This window comes from Parasteatoda tepidariorum, chromosome 11, assembly GCF_982258835.1.
Source record: "Parasteatoda tepidariorum strain Cologne lab strain chromosome 11, Ptep-v5.0, whole genome shotgun sequence".
Lineage (NCBI taxonomy): Eukaryota > Metazoa > Arthropoda > Arachnida > Araneae > Theridiidae > Parasteatoda > Parasteatoda tepidariorum.
Window position 1 is genome coordinate 29169157 of NC_141765.1, and position 22260 is coordinate 29191416.

The following is a 22260-nucleotide window of genomic DNA, read 5'->3' on the forward strand; positions in this document are numbered from 1 at the left end:
AAATGTGGTAAAGTTTGATAATTTTATCACGATACCTTAAAACATTGCATAAGAACAATTTATTCGGTTAAATGTACTTTTCAGTTTTGTATCTTTTGCTAAATATACAGTAAAAATAGCTATAAATTTAAAAACTAAAATTTTCCGTAAACTGCTAATATATGAACGGAAAAACTACTAAATGAATGGTTTAAATACCATACATTTTAGTTTTATTAGCTAGAATTATGTTGGCTTTTTACTTAAAATATCATTACCATACAGTACTATAATTTTATCAGAATTTTTTTCTCCGTGTGGGAAATGTTTTGTGAAATTCACAAAACCTAAAAAAAATTGATTTTAATCTGCAGAAAAAGGATGAAAATAAAATTTTATTACACTTTACTTTTGCACAACTTGTAATATATTAATTATAGAGTTCTAATTTTAGGACGAAACTGTTTTTTAAATCAATGTCTGAAAAATTTAAACAAATGTTGAAAACTTCAGAATGGTTTATTTAATTTGGCATTGTTTACAATGAACCCTATGAATATTTAAGAGAAAATGGATAGATAACAGAAATATTTTAAACCATTCTTCGGCTTATTTATTAAATTTTAAGTCCTAACAATGCTAAATATTTAATGTTATAATTCAGACATACTTAATTAAATGCTTGAAAATAGCATTTCTATGTCTGAAATTATTATTTAAAAAATCAGGAGCAATATTCGTGTCTGTGAAATATTTATAAAAAATAAAAAGAAATTATCGAAACCAATGATAATAAAACTATCATTAACTTATAAAAATATTTTTTTTGTATCATTTTAATGAGAAATGCATTATTAAATTACGTAGTTGAAAAGTAACTCGTCGCATCAAACAATTTTCATTTCTTCATATTTTATAAGCTTTCCATATCTTATTATATTGTATGATTTACTCTATCTTTCCTAACAATGCTTGGATCTATTTATATCAAATTATGAATTTTCATAATAAAATTAAATACACTTATTCATTATTGACAAAATGAATCAGTGTTGACAAATTATCTTTTCCGTATATTCTGAAAAGGGATCTATTTTATAAAGCTCAAATGTTTATTTTGTCTTTTTAAAGGAGAACATAATAATTTATATTAATAGTATTTCTCTAAACAACTATTACTTAAAAGCATTCAACTATAAACAAATTCTTTTCGTCACTTTTAAGTATTCCAAATAAATTAACTTACTCATATTACCATCAAACGATTTCTTAATTAATGTGTAAACTTTAATTAAAACTTGATTTTTAAAAGCATAAATAGTTTCAATTTAATTTTATCAAGAAATTTATAGAATACTTGGATATCTTTAAAGTCTATAAAAATTCTCAATTTAAATTTTCTACAAAAAAAATGTGTTATATTTTCAAAATGTACGTAAAGTTACAAACTAAATGAATTGTAATTGAATTTCTTTAAATTTCATAATATTCTAATATTTAAAAAAAAGTGATATGCGTAAGTTTTAAATTTCTAGAATGTTTTTAAATAAAACTTAAGTGCTAAAAGGTAGATTTAAAGTTTGGATAATTTTAATAAAAGAATATGACAAATTGCTAATATTTAGCAGGATATTTAGCATAATATTTTCAGTATTTTAAAAATTTAAACATGATTCATTAAAGTTTTTGACCTTCTTTTTTCTATAAATAGTTACAAATTTGCATACTTGGCAAATGGTACATCAGCGCAAAAACATTTTACGCAATCTATATACTTTTAAAAAGAATGAAAAGATTTTTGAATTTGCCAGGCAGTTAAAGAGCGGAAAAGTTTCAAGTACTTTTTTGAAAAACAACTATAAATGAAGGCTTCCTGTACAGAATTAGTAAGACGATTTTTGGATTACATATAAGTCTACAGTCATCAATTGTAGCAATAAAAATTATTTGAGTCCTTTAAACTTTATAATTGAAATAAAATAATATTTTTCTCCAGATGCACTGAGAAAACAAAGTATGATTAAAAATATAAAATTAAGGTAAAGTTTACCATGTGAGAACTTTATGTTACTTATGGGAACACCGAAAAGCTGGATAATTTTTGCCTAAGCGTTTCGTTTTGTCAACGATTTTGAAAAAATTAATGCTAAATATATATATATATATATATATATATATATATATATATATATATATATATATATATATATATATAAGTTCAAAATGAAGAATAAAATAAAGAAAAATTATAGACATATGAAAAAAAGGGGGGTGGGAAATAATAAGTAAAAAAAATAACAAACAACATTTTATTAATAATAAAAAAAAATGAAATGTTAATTAAAAAACCGGAAAAAAAAGATATAATCTTTTCTTCAGCCCACACGATTATATCCGCAAAACAGAGTGCTTTCTGATATTGATCTTTTTTTTCCCGGCTTTTTAATTAACATTTCATGTTTTTTTTTCTTTTTTTTCTTTTAAATAAAATGTTGTTTGTTATTTTTTTTACTTATTATTTCCCACCCTCCTTTTTTTCATATGTCTATAATTTTTCTTTATTTTATTCTTCATTTTGAACTTATCTAATGAGTGCTGTTTACTTGCAGCTTAAGCGCAATAAATGAAACTTATTGTTTTTCTTAACTTTCTTTGTGTTTTCTTGTATTTATATATATATATATATATATATATATATATATATATATATATATATATATATATATATATATATATATATATATATATATATATTTTTTTTTTTTCTTTTTTCCCCTGACCGGACTGTGTAGCGGTCAGGGAGCTGACCTCACAGAAGGAAAATTCGTGGTTTCGAAATATCGGACAAGGCATGGAAATACATGAAATGCTTGCTACCTTACGGCATAGTAATTTTACCTGAATTTTTATCTCCATATAATTTACTGAAAATTATTAAAATGCATGCTTTTTTACAAACAATATTTCACGAGCAGTAGTAGAATACTGTTTTATGAGCAGTATTTAGAATACAGTATTTACTGCACGACACTAATTGAAGATTAGCTAACAGACGAAAATTCTTTATTGCATCTCAGTCATTTCTTTTATCTTTGTTTTCTCTCTACGCGACCACAACTAAATCTCAGCTAATGAAAGATTTCTCTTTGTGATAATTTCTTTCTCTCTTTTTTCTGATTTAAGAAATAATTGATTCCCTGATAATTGTGAGGAGGAGAGTCATATATCAGGAGCTTATCTGGTTAATTTTCGTGTTTAAGATAGTTTCAAACAATTTTACTAACTCAACTTTGAATATTAAGCGCTTTTCTTTTTCAACTTTAAGTTTTTAAAGGACTTCTTTACAACAATTTGCTTCAATTCGAGTATTTTTCTCATAGTTTAATACTTAGTTTTCTGTTGGCACCATTCTACAATAAACTGGCATAAAATTGCTCTCAAACTTCTCACAAAGGAGAAAAAAAGCTTTTAACTACGCGGTATGAGATACAAAAGTTTTGCGGTTTGCTTTGTTTTTTAAAAATTATGCTCTGATTTTTCTCCCTAAAAATACGAAAAACTACGCTAGTATCTGATTTTGAACTCGAGATAAAATTTAATTTCGTGTTTTCTTATTACTGAGATTTTAGAAATGTTGTAGCTTTTTATTTTGTAAGATCAATTTTTTTCAGCTTTAAAATGCTATTATCTCTAAAACTAAAAGAAAAACCCATGAAATTTGAAATATGTATATTTTAGAAATTTTACTTTAATTTGCTTTTCAGAAATTGAAATTGTCATTTTAGTTTTGATAAAGAAATAATTTAGAACAATTTAGAAAATAATAAAAAGGAATAGATTATTATATAATAATTTATAATAATAGTTCATAATAATTTCGGTAATAGTAAAAAGTAATGATTTATAATATAATAATTTATAATAATAGTTTATAATAATTTCGGTAATAGTAAAAAGTAATAATTTATAATATAATAATTCATAATAATAGTTTATAATAATAATTTAGTAAATAATAAAGATAGAAAAATATGCAACATTCTAAGATTAGAAATTTTTTAAATTCTTTCAATAACTATTAGCAAAAAATATTAGCCTTCTGTAACGTCATGTGTTTGTTCTTGTAGTTAATAAATGGTTTTGATGGCAATTTCATTCAAAATATCACGCCATTCATATTTATGAAAAAAAAATTGCAAGAATAAATGTGGAAAGGAAAGAGTTGATTCATTAAATCAAATGCGAAGTACTTCAACTAAAATACCACGCAGCAAAAAATATTTCTATGTTATCAAAATTAAAAGAATAAAAATACCGTGGAAAACTTCAAAGTGATATAACAAAATGGAAAAAACTTAATGATCAAATGGGAACAGTAAATTTCGAATTCCAATTTATAAAAATGAATCGAACCACTAAACATTATTCATAAAATCTAATTTCTCGTATTTTGACTGAACTTTTCATAAAAGCACGCAAATTTTATATTGTATTGTAATTTAAATCAATCTATGCTTTACAAAGAAATTGACCGAAATTCAAATGCTAGAACAGTTTTAAATTTGATTTTGAATACTTTAATTTTAATTTTTTGAAAAGTGTCACAATAATAAATTTAAAGCGAGCAATATAAACGAAAATTTCATTGTAAAAGTACATTCATTATTCATTAAAATTTTAAACCGTCATTTTAGCTTCTTTTCATTTTCTGCATTTATAAAAATGCTGAATTTTAAATGAAATCAATTCCCGTTAAAGCTCGGTAAGTAATAAACTGAATAGTTTGCTCCCTTAACAGACCTTGTTTTGAGAATTTTATTGTAAATCGAAAATATTTTAAAGATAATTGAATTATAATAGTTTATAAAATAATAATTACGTACTAACAGGATTCTGAATAATAATTTTATTCATGAAAGAATTTCACGATTCGAATGAGTTGTGAATAAATGTATATCATAAAATAAGCATCTTGGTATTTGTTGCAATTATATTTAATACCTCCCCTGAAATTCACTGAAATGTACAGTTTCATATAGCTTAAGCATAGGACAGATCGTCCTATTTTTTTCAAATCAAAATAAAGATATTAAGAAAGAAATTGACGAAATATTTATCAATATTTTAAATTCTAAGATATGAACTCAACATATTTTGAAAAATAAATAATGAGACATTTAGAATAAAATCCAAAATTTTTTTTTTGAAAATAGATTTATAATTTACCATCTCTTCTTACTATCCCATTTAGAAAAGGAAAAATGAGTTTAATATATGGAAATAGCTCATCCACCCTTTAAAAAACTTACGATATGATGAAAAGAATTGATTTTATCATAAAAAATGGGTAAAATCGAAGTAAAAGTATTAGGAATAGAAATATAAGAAATATTTATGCATATTTTAAGCTCTAAGACATGTACTCAACATATTTTGAATAAAAAACAATGAGATATTAAGAATAAAATCTGAAAAAAAAAATGTTTGAAAATTGACTTACAAGTGGCCGTCTCTCCTTAATGTCGAGGAGAGTTAGCTATATCCAATTTAAAAAATGAAGTTTGAGTATGGAAATAATTCGTTTCATTCAGCTAACCATAAAAACTTACGATAAATTGTAAAAAAATAATTTTATCATAAAAAATAGGTAGAAACAATTTAGTAAAAAGTATAATGAACGGATTTAATCCATCAATTTCGGAAAAACTTTACCACGTATTTGGTTGAAGTTTTAAAATATTGTTCATTTATTATGAAGCCATTGCTTGCACCATATCTTTTCCGATCAACATTTTTAGTTGTGGTATTCGATTCTTCTCCACAGCTGGTATTCATTGATATTCATCAAATTCTGAAGAAACGAATATAATGTAGGGTTCTATCGAGTAGGTTATAGGGTTGTAAGGGATAATATATTAGGTTTGAAGAATCGAAGGGTAATATGCGGGTCAGCACTCATACAGTTCTAAAAAAGTTTACAAGAGTGGTTTAAATATTTTAATAAAGAAAGTAAGGATTTCTTTTAATTAGTTTTTATCTTAAAATTACGAAGCGAAGCCAAACGAACGCCATTAACGAAAAAAGATTATTCGGAGATATTAAGCGTGGTGGTGAAGACTAATTTACTAAAATACATCGTATTTTTTTACCTATTTTTAAATTTTTTAAGGGCCTTGTGACCTTTGATATGTCAATACGTATTAATGGGGCCGTGATAGCCTGGTTAGTAGGGCGTTAGGCCCATGTCTAAGAGGTCATGAGTTCGATCCCCGCCGACCACAGACTCCCCATGTAGTAAAGGGTGATTGGTGCACGTTAAATCTGTCGGGTCACAAAGTCCTCTATGTTCTCATTAAAAAATCAACACTTCTGGGGCAACTGAATTTGAGATTTGTTGTTCTCTGGTTCAGGTCAAACTTACAATCTGTGGATGAATAAATGGATGTATGAATGAGTCCGCCCTATAAACGAGCTGTGGCTTGTGTGTAGCTGAAGTCATATTCTTGGTCATAGATGGCGCCACTAAAAAAACGCACCCTCTGCCTTAAATTCGATGGGTTTCACCAAGCAGGCTTGATGATATTGGTATTAGAAATAGCGCAACATAAGTATTAATGATGAGTGGCCATCTCTCTTCCATTTTATGTGACTCATCTTTCCTTCAACAATGGCGATTTCCTTCAACAATGGTGGCTGTCTCACTCCACCATAATTATGCTTTTTACTCAGGAACAAAGATTAGACTATACATGTGCTTTAAAGGTCCAGCTAGTTTAAAGAAATAAATACTACGCATTATAAAACAACAGATTACTTAATTCATGAAAAATATTTTACCCCTAAATAAAATAAACATTAAAGTTTAACATGCTTTTTGTTGTAACGAAAAACAATGCTTTGTCCAAATTGATAAACAAGATAAATTGCTTTCTGCGAAACTGCATCTGGCGCAATATATTAAAAAAATATCGGAGAAATTTCAACTTACCATATGTCCTCTATGTCCATCTTATCTAGACTTACCCTTTATGAAATTGGTATATTACAAAACGTATGTAGTTTAAGTTATTCAAAATAAGTGTAAAGAGAAGTTATCTGTATTTTCTATAAGCTCAATTTTTTTTTCTCGTTTAGATGTAGGCAACTTTGTAAGGAGATGTAGCATATTACTATTGTATTTTACGTTATAATAGAATTATAATAGATAAGAGATATATCACATTTATTGTTTATATTTGTAATCAGAGTGATACTGATTCTAAAAATGTATGTAGTTCAGTTTTTGTGTAAAATATTACGAAAAGAATACTTTAAAATCAATGCTTGATATGATAAGAAAATTAATTAAATAATATAATATTTATTGCTAGGGTTTAGGAAATTAACATATTTTTTGATGTTTTGGTATTTTTCAGAAATAGCCTGTTTGAAACTTTAGTTTCTTATAATACTTCTATTATTTAATTTTAGCAATATTACAAGTAAAACTTGTAAACTTTCAGAAAACTGACAAAAAACTGGAGGGAAGTTGGTTTGTTGTAGAATTTTAAGGGGTAGATTTTTAAAGCTTTTATAAAGCCTTCTTACGCACTATTCCGTGTATTATTGCAATTCGTTAAATTATTTCAAATGAGCATGAAAATGCTTAAGTATTACTCATGCTGCATAATCAATTCACAGATACTAATACAGATTTTTAAGGGGGGAGATGCCTAGGATTTAAATGGCCTTGAGGAAACCAGATTAGAATAAGTGGATTTTCAAATTTTATGGTCCGAAACACGCTGAAACTTTGAAAGAGAAAGCGATGAAAATTACTAAAAGAATATTTTCTAACCTCGAAATATGGTACAGTGAAAGCATAATGGCAACAAAAATTAAATTAAATTGTAGATATATAAAAATTAGTCAAAGTTCCGAATAAACCAAAGCTCCACTCCGTAGTCTTGTAATTTTGAACTCAGTCCAGAACTCAAGAGAACTCCTGGATCAAGAATTGGGGAAAATTTGCCTTCGTGGAGGACTTTTGATAAAACTAAGCCGCATTTGCGTTACATGGAGGGAAAAGCCACGAAAACCTCCTACGGCTAGCCTGATGGCAAGGGGACTCTAACCCATGGTTCATCTACCACTGAGGATATTTCATGTCAACATTATGGTTAATGCAAGACGGGTGCGAAATTCAATTCAACCAGCCATTGGTGAAATTTGAACCCGGTTCACCTCACTGGAAAACGAGCTCTCTATCCCCTGAGCCACCACGGATCTTTCGTGAACAATTGAATTAAATAGTTCTATATGCATTCTTTCCATTATTTATGCAGATATAAATTTTTTGAAAGAAAAAAGCAGTCGATTCAGGCACATTTTATTGAAAATAATTGTATACGAAAGTAATTGTATACAAAAATAAATGTGACTCTTTTAGAATTAGATTTCATTCAGTCTGATACATTTTTCTGTCAATATTTTTATGTTGCAAAACATATCATGACAAATTTGACTTAAAAAACAAATTCGTGTAAATAAATATTTAAAGAACCCAAAATCTCTTTTATGAGTGCTAGAAAATTCATAATGGATGAGATTTATTATCTCATATATAATGTGCGTGTATGAAACTTTCATTTACAAAATAACAGACCTTAACTAAAAAGTATTAATCTTATTGATCAATTTTTAAATCAGTTTTGTTCTTTTGCAGCAGATAGTGACAGGTGTCACCCAACACAACCATTCCGTTGTCCAGGAGACAGAACAGTATGTATTTCTATTCAATACTTATGTGATGGAGCGCCAGACTGTTCAGATGGTTACGACGAAGATCCCAGGCTTTGCACTGCAGGTAAATAAATCAACTTTTATTAGTCAAATAGTGATATAAAATTTATCTCTGCACTGAAATGAAAATCAGATTTAAATGAAATGTTGCTTAGTGATGTTTTTGTTACACTGTTAGAATTTTCATTCTAAAATTGAGGTAAATTTACAAGCAACAGTCTGTCAATATCCATCTAGTTAACGGTTAAGAACAATTAATTACTTTTATGATTTTGATACTGTTTACTTGTCGTAAGGGTAACAAACCATTAAATACAAGATCATAAGCATTTACAACTAGCATGACCCAATTTACACCTAACATGGCAAATTTACAACTAGAATTATCGTAACCATTAACACCTAGCAAAATCATAAAAATGAAATTTTATTGGACATTGGTTATGTTAGGCTTTTGGTTAGGTAATAGGCATTGAAGATAATTTGTGTTGGAGTTGTGTTTTGTCAAGCGAACCATGGAATGTGGAATAAATAATTTATCTTGTGGTGCCATCTATCGTGAGAGATGGGGAATACTAAAATTCATTGCGTATAGCAGCTCTGGGGTGCTGAAACATGTGTGAATCAGAGTTTGGTATTAAATTGAGGAGTGCAGGACACTGAAATTCCCTCATGGATTGAAGGAACGGAGAAGTATTGTGGTTTCCAAACCGGAATTCGAATTCCCGTTTAACCGGTCATGAGATTGACTGATTAGCCCTCTCAGCTAAAGTATGTACTCAGCTGCAAGGAACTAAGTGGCTTCATAAGATGCTCACCACACACTTATAACTGTAAAATTATTAGGCATCCGCTGTTGTATTAGGAACCTGATGATAGAAAATGTTGTTGCTTATCCCTTGGTCTAGAGCCCTAGACCAAGTGAAGCTAGTGGCCGGTCTAGAGCCCTAGACCAAGTCCAGAAGATCATGTCGCATCAGCAAGTCATAGACAGTCCCTCCATCACTCATCAGTTGCCTCACAGAGGCACCAATGCAATTTTGCGATTGATCCATGGCGATGGGCAAGAAGCAGCTTCAATTAAGAGAGGAACCGCATGAGCTGAAGTCGATGATAGAAAATGACAATATGAATGCGTAATTCTCATCATAGGGTTAGCTTCCAGCTTACAAAGAACGTGCTCTTAACGGTCATGAAAACAGCCAATAAACGATTTTTCTCTCATTTAACTTTTTGAATGCTATAATTTTATGGTTATTTGACTGCTTTATGGTAAAATGGTGATTAAATAAATTGTAATTTTACTATTTTTCCGAGGAATTTCTAACACTGCATATTATCAAATTTCTTAAAATTTGTTTATTCATTATTAAGTGGTTGCAAAAGCTTATGCTTTAATGAAAATCAAATAAAATACTTCATACCTTCATAAAAAAGTAGTGCTTATTAATCAATAATGTATTTGCTATCCTTTTCTGTTACATATTCTTAAATTCCTTTTTTGGAAAAATTTAGTGTTTTTTTTTAAAGAAAGCTCTAAGAACAAGTTTTATTTCCTTCTCAGTATATATTTTTTGGCTATTTAAGTCATTGCCCTGCCATGGTAGACTTTAAACATTTCTTAATGTTTAAGTCTCATTCAGTTTTTTAATTTAAATTCATAAATTTTAACTCTAATGAATTTTCTGAGTTAATTATTTTCTCAAACTATTTAGTTAGTAAAGTGAGATATCATGAGATTGGCGTGGCTTGGATACTTTTACTCTTGCTTCTAATTTTTAATACGGTTGCTACATGTTTGAAGGTTTTTGGTTTCCATTACTCCTCAGCCTGACTGTTCACTTGTCTGCTTTTGATAAGGTTCATTAGACATTCGTTTTATAAAGGAACAGTTACCCTGTATTTATAAGCAGATAGGTCTTTGTCTTTTGGATCCTGTTTACGACTACTTTAATTAAAAATTGTTTTCAATAATATAATTAATAATTGAAATACGCTTTGAAATTTTTAGATCACATTAAAAATAATTACTCTTAATTTTCCTAATTTTTTAAAACACAACGAAGAGAGTTAATGAATAAATTCAAAAAGTCAAAAGTCTAAATCCTACAGTTCTCCAGAGTAATGCAGAAATCTACACTGACAATAAAGTATGATCAAAACCACAAAAATGCGGCAAAACTTACCGTGTTTCTGGCTCTATGGGAGCACCAAAAAGCTTTAATTTTTACTGAAGCACTTTGGTAATGATTTTGGTAAAACTGAAAGTACGGTTTTATAATAAGTGATAAAATGTGTTAAGTTTATCAAATTTTATCCTGAGCATGGCATAAAAACCATTTATTCAGTAAAATTTCTTTCAGTTATGTTCAAAACCAGAATTTCCGGTAAACCGATATCATATGAACGGAAAAATTACAAATTAATGGTTTAAATTATATTGAGTTTTATCACCAGAATTATGTTGTTTTTTTTCCACCAGAAATGTCATTACCATACGTGCGGCAATTTTACCAAAAGTTTTTTCTCCATTTGCCAGAAACAATGATTCTGAAATAAACAAATAAAAATTGACTGCATAAATAAGAGGGGGAGAAACAGTAAAAAAGGTTTACCTATAAGCCAATTTATTTTATTTAATCCATCAGTATTAATTATTATATATTTTTAAATATAAATTTTTTGTTAAAACTAAAATAATTTAGAAATTCGTAGTTTTATGTCAAAGTTTTCAATAATTTATCTAAACTTGAACTCAGAATTTATTTATGTATTACCTAATAATAATTATTTAAAAAACCGTGAACTTATTCGACAGCTGAAATATGCATTCTTAATCATTAAAAAAGAATTAAATGAGAAAATATTGATATTATTTTTTATTTACGTGGCTCAAATTTAATATTCTATCTAGTAACTTAATAAAAGCGAAGTAGAATAAAAATTTTAATCTGCAAATTTTCTTTTAATCAACTAAATAAACAAAAAGTTAATTTTAAAATTATTTCTAAATTCAATAAAGGTATAAAAAACACTTTTCTGAATTCAAATTTTCTGAGGATTAAGTGAATAGAATTTTTTTTATTTCATTAACATTTTTACTGTTATTAAAAACTAAATATTTTAAGGGATTATTTTTAAAACAATGTAGGACGTAAAAAGAACAAAATAAAAAGTTATTGAAATAAAAATTTTGCTTTAATTGAAAAATGAAATTAAAAAAAAGGTGATTGGAAAAAAAACTTTACTTAAAATAAAAAACATACGTGGGATATTTTTTTCTAGATTGTTTTTTTTATTTATTTTTATTTATTTTTTTATTTATTTTTATTTTTTATTTGTGCTTTTGATGAAAGCATTATTATCTGCAATGTATCTATGCTGCTTTGTGTTTTACAGGAAAAAATATTTGTGTCTTAAAAATTATGGAAATAATTATAAATCCTCCAAATTTCTCATAATCTCTGAAGTAGGCAGTTTATAACGTATCGCACACTATACTTGTGTGCAGTGGGTGTTAGTGTTATTACTTTCTTCATAACAACACACATTAATTCATATAAGGTTGTGAGTATTGTGCACTGATACATCATACATTTTTCATACCGTCACTATGACTATAGAATAACTTCATGCTGGTCAACTTTACGTCAAAAATATTATTGAAAAAGTGCCTGGATTTATTGAAATTAGCCCTGCATGTTGATCTCCAGTTATGCATAGCGATGAAATGTGACAAATGTTGTAAGCCAAATCATGCTTTTAATTTAATATATATATATAAAAAAAACAATTTCGCCCAAACGTTGCCGCTTACTTTGACAATTTGTTTAATATAGAATACCCATTCGCGCTATTTTATTTATCTTAGACCAGAAGGTGTGACGCACACTGTAATAATTCCGAAGTAAATTACAGTAAAAAGTACTGACACCCTGAGAGTAGCATTTGTAAAATAAATATAACTGTAAAGCTCATTTTTACCGTAACATTTTATAGGCTACGTTTTACAGTAATATTTATTTAATTACAGTGATTCAGTGATTTTATAATAAATATTACTGTCAAAATTACTTTATATCAGATTTTTTCGGCTCGTAAAATTTTGGTGTAAAAATGGATTTTGCGGTAAAAAGTACTGGATAGATGGTACTATTTCATTTTCTTTTCAAAACTGCACTCAAACCATTTATTCATATGAATTTGAAAGCATTTTTGAGTGCAAGTATGTATGCACCATTTCAGATTTTACCTTCAATAAGAATCGAAACTTTCATCGTTGTTTGACGAATTTATTTCTCGTTTTTGATGGATTTCATACCTATTTCGAAAAAGATTTAGAACGTTTTTCTTTTCTTTTGGAACACGTTGGTTTATAAGTAGGCCATCACTAAAAATGGCCTCTTTCATTTCACTATTTCCAGCTGCTCCTTCTTCTGCTTAACATTTATCAATTCAAATCTCCAACTCCCAAACTGTTGCGATGCAACAGAAAGCAATTGTGCTTCTTATATCAAAATGAGAAATGATTTTATACACTAAAATAGAATTTTTCTGGTACAAATTACTATTTCCCTTCTTTAAAATAGTATGATCTTTTGCTTCTTATGCATACTATTTGAAAAGAATTCAACTAAAAAGCATGCTCTTACATGTCCATTGCTTAAATTTCCGCATCACACTTTAAAATTTTGAATTGGCCTTAAATTCTTTAAGCAAAAGCGTCACACTATACAGTTTTCAAGTAAGATGCTATAATTTTATAATTCATGCTAAAATAATCTTATAGTTTAATATTTCCAAAGTAAAACATGATTCACCACTCCCTCAATATTGTTTTTAATAAATTATGGCTTGTATAAAAAATGGCTAATAAGTTCTGCAGCTTTCAAAGAATGAATATCATTCGAAGAAAATATTTTTCAATAATTCATTAAATCATGAGAATTTAATCATGCCAGGTATAACAGTTTAATTGAATTAAGAAAGGATTATCCTAATAACGTGAAATTTAATAAGTTCACTACTGAAGAATATCTAAAATCAATAAAATAAAAGAAATTAAGTGAAAAAATTTTTAAGTGCGTTTTTAATGATGTTCCATTTTTGGAACATTGGCCTTAGGCCGTAGCATTTTTTACTAATGATGGTTACGATTGCTTTATGATTACTGATGGTTACGATTGCTTTGTTCCAATACGTATCTCCGAGTAGAATAGAAAGGTGTCCACTTAGAAGTCTAAAAAATTGTTAAATATCAATTATTAAATGTATTAAATATTTAATCTTTTAGTTAAGGTTAAAATAATTATTTATTGACCAGAAATTTTACATATTCTTCAGGATTAGTTTTTAAAATATGTCAACATGAGCACAATTCATGAGTTTAAATACATTTTTGCAAAATAGTTTCAAGCTTATACGCTTCTCTTGGCTCATTAAATTTAACTTTATTATTCGACTTTAAAATAGGACTTTCATTTCTTCTTAAATTTATTCTTGTTCCTGGAATTGGACTTTTCACTTTATTTGCTCTAACGTTACTTACAAAAACGATATTCACTACTCTTTAGTCAGAGAATGGAATAACAAGTTCTAAAATACTTTTCTCGCTGTTTTTCCTATAAACTAATTTCTTATCCAATCTTTTGGTTCGTCGAGCTCTGACAGAGAAATCTCTAAGTCTTCATTTCTGAATCAGGAAAAATTTCTAAGAAAGCGTCTTGTATTGTTATGCATCTCTCAGACATAGTGCTAAGAGCAAGCAAACTTCGTAAATAATAATAATAAATAAATAGCACCTACAGTAATTTAATTAATTTGGTAACAGCAAATGTATCCTGGAAATAAAGTAAATCGCAAGAATGAGGAAGGAAAAACTATCAATAGCAAAAATCTATTCAATTATTTTACTGAGAACTCATTAAAAGAACCCTTTGGGGTTAAATTTCAACTCTATCTTTGTCAAATAGCAGAAGAAAAAGTATAACACCCCTTTGAAAGCCATGATCTTATCAGAAAGAATTTCTTTTTCCATTGTAAGAATTTCAACAAAATAGAAAAATACTGATAATGCATGATTGCATATCTTACATTAGTGATAGCGATAACTTCTACCACTGTTATTAGCCACCTGTGGATTCAACAGAAGTTTAACCTACCCACATTATCCACCCTTTTCTATTTTAACATCATATTTTTTCAAACATCATTATTTTGTCTGAATAAATGTTATTGTAGAAATTGATTGACATGCACACAACAACTCATATGAAATCTGAGAATAGAATTCTTAATATTCCAATGTTTCAAAAATGCATCAGTTGGTTTTGAACCAATATTAATAATTTTAAACTAATAATTTGAACTAACGTTGAAATTTCAAAATAAAAATTTGAATTCTAAAATATTGCAGCTATCTTACAAAAAATTGAATCTTTAGAACGCTATATTACAAACAGTTGGAAAATTGACAAATTTGAAAAATTTTTTAAAATTCATAAAAAAATTTCATTATGATGAAAACGGAACCAAACTAAATACAAAAAATACTTCATAATATAAATTTTAAAAATGTGAGAAATAATATTATTTGGATCAAAATTATTCATTAAATTCTAACTCAAAATCCATGTTCTATTTTTGGAACACTGGTATGTAAATGTTTAACTTTCAAAATATAGACCAAGGAATGAACATTATTATTTAGTTAAGACATTAGATGATGAACATTACAAATGAATATTATTATTGCATTAGTTAACCATTGTATTTGAACAAATAAATTCAAATTTGACTGCCGTTGTATAACATTACAATACAATATTGTAAAGTATGAAATAGTAACAGAGCACTCATAAGTACTAATATATTAAGCATTGTATTTTCTTTCGAAGTCCTGCTAAACGGCTATCTAGCTGAACTTGAAAGACCTCTAGCTTTACATTTTCTGTTTTAGCAATAGTTTTGTATTTTTTCTATTCACATAGCTTTTAAAAACAAAGTAACATCAGTCGTAAATGGTTTAGAATAGACTAATTTATAAGTAAATACACAAGGAATTCAGTAATCATTTTCTTGAATGTAAATTTTTAGAATTGTTGTCACAAATAAAACCAAAAAAATTTTGTGGTGTAAAAAGTTAAATGAGTACCAAAAGGGCGGTGGTGGCCCATGGAATAGATTGCTCAAATCCTAATGAGGTGACTTGTGTTCGAATCCCAGCAGTGGCTGGTCGATACAAATTCCGCACCCGGGTCGCCCTGACCACAATGATGATGCAAAATATCCTCAGTGGTAGGTAAAGTTCTTTTGCCGTCAAACTAATCGTGGGAGGATTTCGAGGTATTCTTCTCCATTTAACATAAATCCGGGAAAGTTCCATCAAAATGTCTTCCACGAATGTAAATTTCCCCCAATACTTGATCCAGGAGTTCCCTTGTTTTCTGGATCGGGTACAAGATTGCAAGGCTACGGGGCTGAATATTGGTAGTCGTAAATTTAAAATTGGGCCGGCTGTTCAACGACGTTGATAAAATAGTACCAAACAAAAATGTTATAAAAATCTGAGGAATTATTATTGCAGAAAAAGAATGAAAAATTGATATTTGAATGAAAGGTGTTCCTAATGATCATTATTTCCTTCAGGCAATCAAACATATTCTAATATTTTTAGTGCTGGCTGTCTTCCTCGTTAAAATTCATCTGATTGTTGAACCTTTCCCGCTTAAATATTTACTACCACGATTGTTGATATATATTTTTTCATTTTTTGACTTTTAAAGCATAAATTAAAGGTGGTAATTATGGAATATCCCGTATAGTCAATAGATATATTTAAATTTCATAAATATTTTGTCCATTTGTAAGATAATTTCAGCTCTACTAAATTTTAATTTAATGTGACGTATTTTAATGGCAGTATCCTGTATACAAATTCCAAACTGAAAAAAAAAAAAAAACTATGATCAAAATTACCAAAATATGGTAAAATATACCGCTATTCTGGCTCTATGAGAACATTAAAAAGTGCTTTAGTAATGATTGTGGTAAATTAACAATACAATAAGGTTTTATAATACATGATAAAATTTGGTAAATGTGTTAATATTTTGTAATTTTATCATGATATCTTAAGTTACGGTATAAAAACCATTTATGCAGTAAAAATTACTTTTAAGTTTTGCATTTCTTACTAAATGTATAGTAATAAGAAATATGATTTTGAAAACCAGAATTGCCTGTAAATCATTACCATATGAACAGAGAAATTACCTACCAGAGAATTTATCAGAAATGTTATTTATTACCATACAGAACGGTAATTTTATCAGAATAATTTTCTCACTAGAGTTGCATATTATCTTTATGCGTTATAACGTGTTATTTACATATTATTTTGCAAATTATTTACATAATATTTCGAAAATTACTTACGCATTATTATAAAATTTCAATATTAATTAATAATGATTTTTATTCTACGAATTTATTAAAAAAATATTTACAGCTGCTTTCTTTACCTCATCTCAGAAAATGTTTTAAATTAATATGATAAAGACTATTCAAAGCATTTGAAGCAAACAAGTTGGATAAATTTTAATTTTGTTTGAAAAATCTGCTTTCATGTTTCCATAAACAAATATATCACGTTGATCAGATTTTTGAAAAATAAGCATGAGTTTCATCTTAAGAAAACAATCCGGCTTATGTTTGATTTAAAATGTCTTGTTCTCTAGAAGGAAAAGCTTGTTCAATTATATTAGGCGTTAAAAGCAGCAATAAATTTATTGCTCCTCTAAAATAACAGGACTTTTTTAAACGATATCCAGAACTTTCTCGGCAATAAATCTTAAGTGAAATATAGCAGGAGATGAGTAGCAGATTTCATGTCTTTTCCCCCAAATCAAACAATTTTATTTTAAAAATGAAAAATAATATTCGACAGTATAATGTTATTCTCTTTTGGAAAGCTTATTATTTCCTATCTCTGTTCCATTTATTTCATACCGTGGTTTTTGATTTCTTTTTAGATAACTTAAAAATGAGAATCACGTAGCCTTATATAAATAAAAGATAAATTAAATTGCTATTAATTAAACATTGGAAAGATATAGTTAATAAAATATGCTCGTTTTTGAAAATTCTTTTCAAAAATGATTCTTTAGAAAGGAATGCTGGCAAGCTGCGTTTGAATGAACTATTCGACAGAAACTTTGCGAACAATGGAAGAATTTAACTAGGGAATGACCTTTTCGAACACTTCTATAAGGATAAAGGATTGCGACTGCGGGATGCTTTGTCGTGTCTACTGTTCAATTTGGTCCTGAGAGAAGAAAGATTCCAGAGAAATCGAATTTTAACTATACGACTTTCTTAAAATTCATTTTCTTAAGAACTATTAGACCAATTTTGAGCAAATTTTACCATATAAAATCAAATTCTTTGAAATGATAAAAAAATTTATAAACCTTAAAATTCAAAACTTTTTCTACTATTCTTAATTTAAACAATAAAAAATAATAAATAACTACTAAAAATTAGATTTTTTTGCATTGAATTATCGTTGAATAAGGGAATTTTATAATTGTATGCGAAAATTTTTCAAATCACTTAAAAAGTTCTTGACATAGTGAAATGCACAAAAAGTAAAATTAGCATTAAGGAGTCCAAACTTTCGACCTTATATCCCTTTTTTAACCCAAGATGCCAAAAATTGGCGCCACAAAATTAACTCATGTGTAATATTTTCATCCAAATCATAAAATCTTTTCAAGGATATTATTTTCAGCCATTATCAATGCAGATTTGCTGTAGTAACTTCTGTGATTTTGGCATCATTTGAAAATTTCAAAAAAAGGTTATTAGTTTGAAATTTGTAGGAATATTATTTCTCATTGTCTGTCAGTGCGTGACTTATTTATTTGAATGCCAAATTTATTTCAACTTATCAATGATTTGAATACCTAGTAAAAGGGGGAAAACTAAGGCATAAATAAGATGTTTGAAAAAAGTTCTTAATGGCTTTTTATAAATGGGCCTGGAAAAAATATTTTTACCAGTGCACGAATTTTGATTTTTCTCAAATGGTCCTCCAAATTAAATTTTTAATTATCTTTCTCATAATTTATCAAAGCATTTTCTTAAAATCGTATTTAAAATTCAAATGCCATTATGAAAAATCTAAAATTTTTACCTGCTTCTTAGTTTCAATATACAATCTAAAACCATTTTCCACCCTCACCCCCTTAAAGGAAAACCTTATTGGTAAAATCCAAATTTTTTGAGAACTGTACTGTCTTTCCACGCGATATCGTTGCGGGCTGTGATATCTGACTCTCAGTGTTTTTTCAATCATTTTGAAAGTTATTTTTTTCTAGTTAAAAACGATGCTATGTCAGTAATATCCCTCTCCTTTTTTGGTAACCTTATAATTAGACATCATTATAAAAGCAGATCAATAAAATAAAGTGATTCAATTCTTTTCTTCTACTTATATTGCAGAGAAATATATTCCAATTATATTACTCTATTGTAGAATAAAATCTAAGAAAAGCTTAGACATCTTTTACCACTTGAATCATGCACGAAGTTGCATTTCGCTTAATGAAAGAAACTGATGAATAATGGTGTGGACAATGGGTACTTGTATCAATCCAGCTCAACTCACCTTCTTTTATATTTGCTTTCTTTTCAAAATAATTTGTCTCCCTCCTACATAGTGTATTCTTTTTCTGAAAAATGAAAGGGGTTCAAAGAAGAGAAAAAGCCTGTCAAATTGTTCTGATAATATATTATGTTTAGAAATTCTTTTCTCAATAAAAAAATTATTAAACTTTCTTATTAAAATAAAAGTTAGCTTCATATAATTTTTTTTGCATAAATAAATTTCAGATAATCAAATTAATGATTTACAAAAACCTTGATTGCTATTTCCAGGGGGGTTTAAACCCTGACAACCCTATCCTGGGTGCACCACTGCGTTAAAAATGCTACAATAAAAGCATTAATTTTAGCTTAAGTAAAAAGTTAATGAAGTTTTTCAATTCTCGCGTTTTTCCCACAAAGTTTTTTAAACACAAAAACGTGTTGAATTGATTTTGTTTTAAAATTCTATGCTTGATTTCTTAGAAACATTTTATGAAGGAATGAGAAAAGAAAAATCTGAATTTCGTAAGGAAACTGAAAATTCCCCACCAGCTATGTATTTAAAACTATTTATTTTTTCACAAAATTTCTTTTACATTGTATGCTTCAACTTTAAATAACTTCTCCATATTTTTATGATAATTTGCAAGAAATGTTGAATATCTAATATTGCTAAGTTCGTACTATGGAGTTAGTATGAAATTTGAAAAGGTTAAATTTAAAATGAGCTTGCACGCATAAAATTGTATCGTAGATAACAGAGTTAAAACCAATCCAGTGGAAGAAAATGGGGGGGGAAAAAACTCCGGCTGTTCATTCTGGAATTTTCGTTTCACTCCGAAATTTACGCTTTAAACTTGACCTTTTTCTCGATGAAAAATTTTATGTTTTAGAAAAAGTTCAGTTTTTTCGAGACGCTGATCAAGTATTCAATTTTAGAACATTTTTTGTTGCAGTTTTAACGTGGAAAAAAAGGCTTATTGTAAAGCATAAATAAAAGAAACTATTCAAAATAAAATAAATATAAATTGATGAATTTTTAAGGGTGTCCTGGGAAATAGTTTCAAAAATTCATGGTTTGCTACGAATTTTTTTTTAACCTTAAAAGTATACAAACAATGCACTTGAACTTCTATGAGTAAATTTAAAAGCCTCAAAATTTAAATTTTAAGAAATATTAAATAAAAAAACATAAAAAATGAATTTTTTTTATTTTTTATTTTTCTTATTGCGATAAAAATTGATTATTTTTTCACAATTTCAAAGAAACTTAATTGCATTCTTCGTTTAAGTATTGAAAAAAATCGCAATTTAAAAGTTTTTTTTAGTTCAGCCTCCTTTAAATTCATGTTTAAGAATCTTTCTAAAGTTAATTTTTTTAACATTTAACTTGATCCAAATCTGACGTATTTCATTTCACTTTTTATGAAATAATAGTAGACATAAATAAAAAATGAAAATCGAGGATTATTTCATTTGCACATTTCCAGTAATTTAAAATTAATTTTATTAAAGAAATTATTAAGTACAATGAATATAAAAGGAATATTTCTTTAGTCGAAACTTCAAAAAATATAACTAAATTTTATTTTTTCAAAGTAACAGGTATCTTTAAAGTAACATAGTTAATAAGTTAAATCGTGTAATAAATATTTTCATGCATAATTTATTATATAAAAGATTTAAAAACGACGTTTTGTTTTTGAATATTTGTTTTTTGCTTGTAAACTAATGTAAAAATAATATGAAATTTCTTTCTTTTTTTTCAATATAACATCCATCCATTTTGTAAGTGAAATTTCTAATTTATTTTTGCCTCACAATTTTTTATTTGAAATATTATTATTGAAAGCAGTTTCCACTCAAAGTAATTATTAAAATTGAAATTTTTCAACTTTTTTCATTCATATTAACTTTGGCATTAATGTTCACAAATTAATTAGTTACTCAATACCTGACAGCCTTTTTTTCTGTTTATGGCTAACATAAACAACAGCAGGTAAATAATAAATGATAAGATTTCCTGCAACGTACAACACTAAAAAAAAACTAATCAGGTTATTTGATACGTTTTTTTTTCTGTGTCAACCAATATTGTATCCCCAGAGATGGGGATGAATTGGTTTTTGTGATTAGTCAGGTATTTTTAGAAAAGAAAAGGATAGATGATGTCTTTTCATGGGAATTCATAAAAGTCAACTTCTCAATTCAACTTAGTGAATCATATGAGATTGAATTTGGATTATTCCATTATATTGCAATATTCGTTTCTCTTTCTTGTTGTTTGCTTTTTTTACATTGTTACTCTATATATTTACTTTGCTCTGAAATTTTAATCTGAAATAGTAAGTTTAAATTCCATTATATTGCAATATTCGTTTTTCTTTGTAGTTAATTGCTTCTTCTTTAATGTTGTTACTCAATAATATTTGCTTTCTTTTGAAAATTTAATCTGAAATATTATCTAGTATTAAGTAAAGTATAATTTTTTTTCTAATTTAGAGATGACAAACGGAGAGATTATAAAGTACTTTTCTCAACACATGATAGTATGACGAGCATACCATTCGAGATATTGTTATTAAATTTTGTGTAATGATATCCTAAGATATGCGCTCAAATAGTAGTGTTAAAGCGATTATCCTCCTTACACAGTTGTGGTTTCAGTGATAGAATTTTGAAATTTTGCTATAACAATAATTTAATTTTTTTGTAGCCAAAATGTGACCCTTTTGGTAAAAAATTTAAAATAGATTTAGAATGATATATTTAGCAAATAGTGACAACGCTAGACTGACTTGAAAAGAGCAATATGCAGCATACAAGTTACCGTGCTTGCTTTTTATTTCCTGC

At 27.5% G+C, this 22260-nt stretch overlaps 1 protein-coding gene across 2 annotated transcripts in view; it reads left to right on the plus strand.

The window, feature by feature from the left end:
* LOC107457474 (IDLSRF-like peptide) overlaps positions 1-22260 on the plus strand; it is a 123053-nt gene that overhangs the window by 74379 nt on the left and 26414 nt on the right. Inside the window, exon 2 of one of the 2 annotated variants that reach the window (XM_021146508.4) lies at positions 8684-8824. In XM_021146508.4, the coding sequence (XP_021002167.1) occupies positions 8684-8824 (141 nt within the window). The remainder of the gene's footprint in view (positions 1-8683; positions 8825-22260) is intronic. The other variant, XM_021146509.4, reaches the window with a different exon arrangement.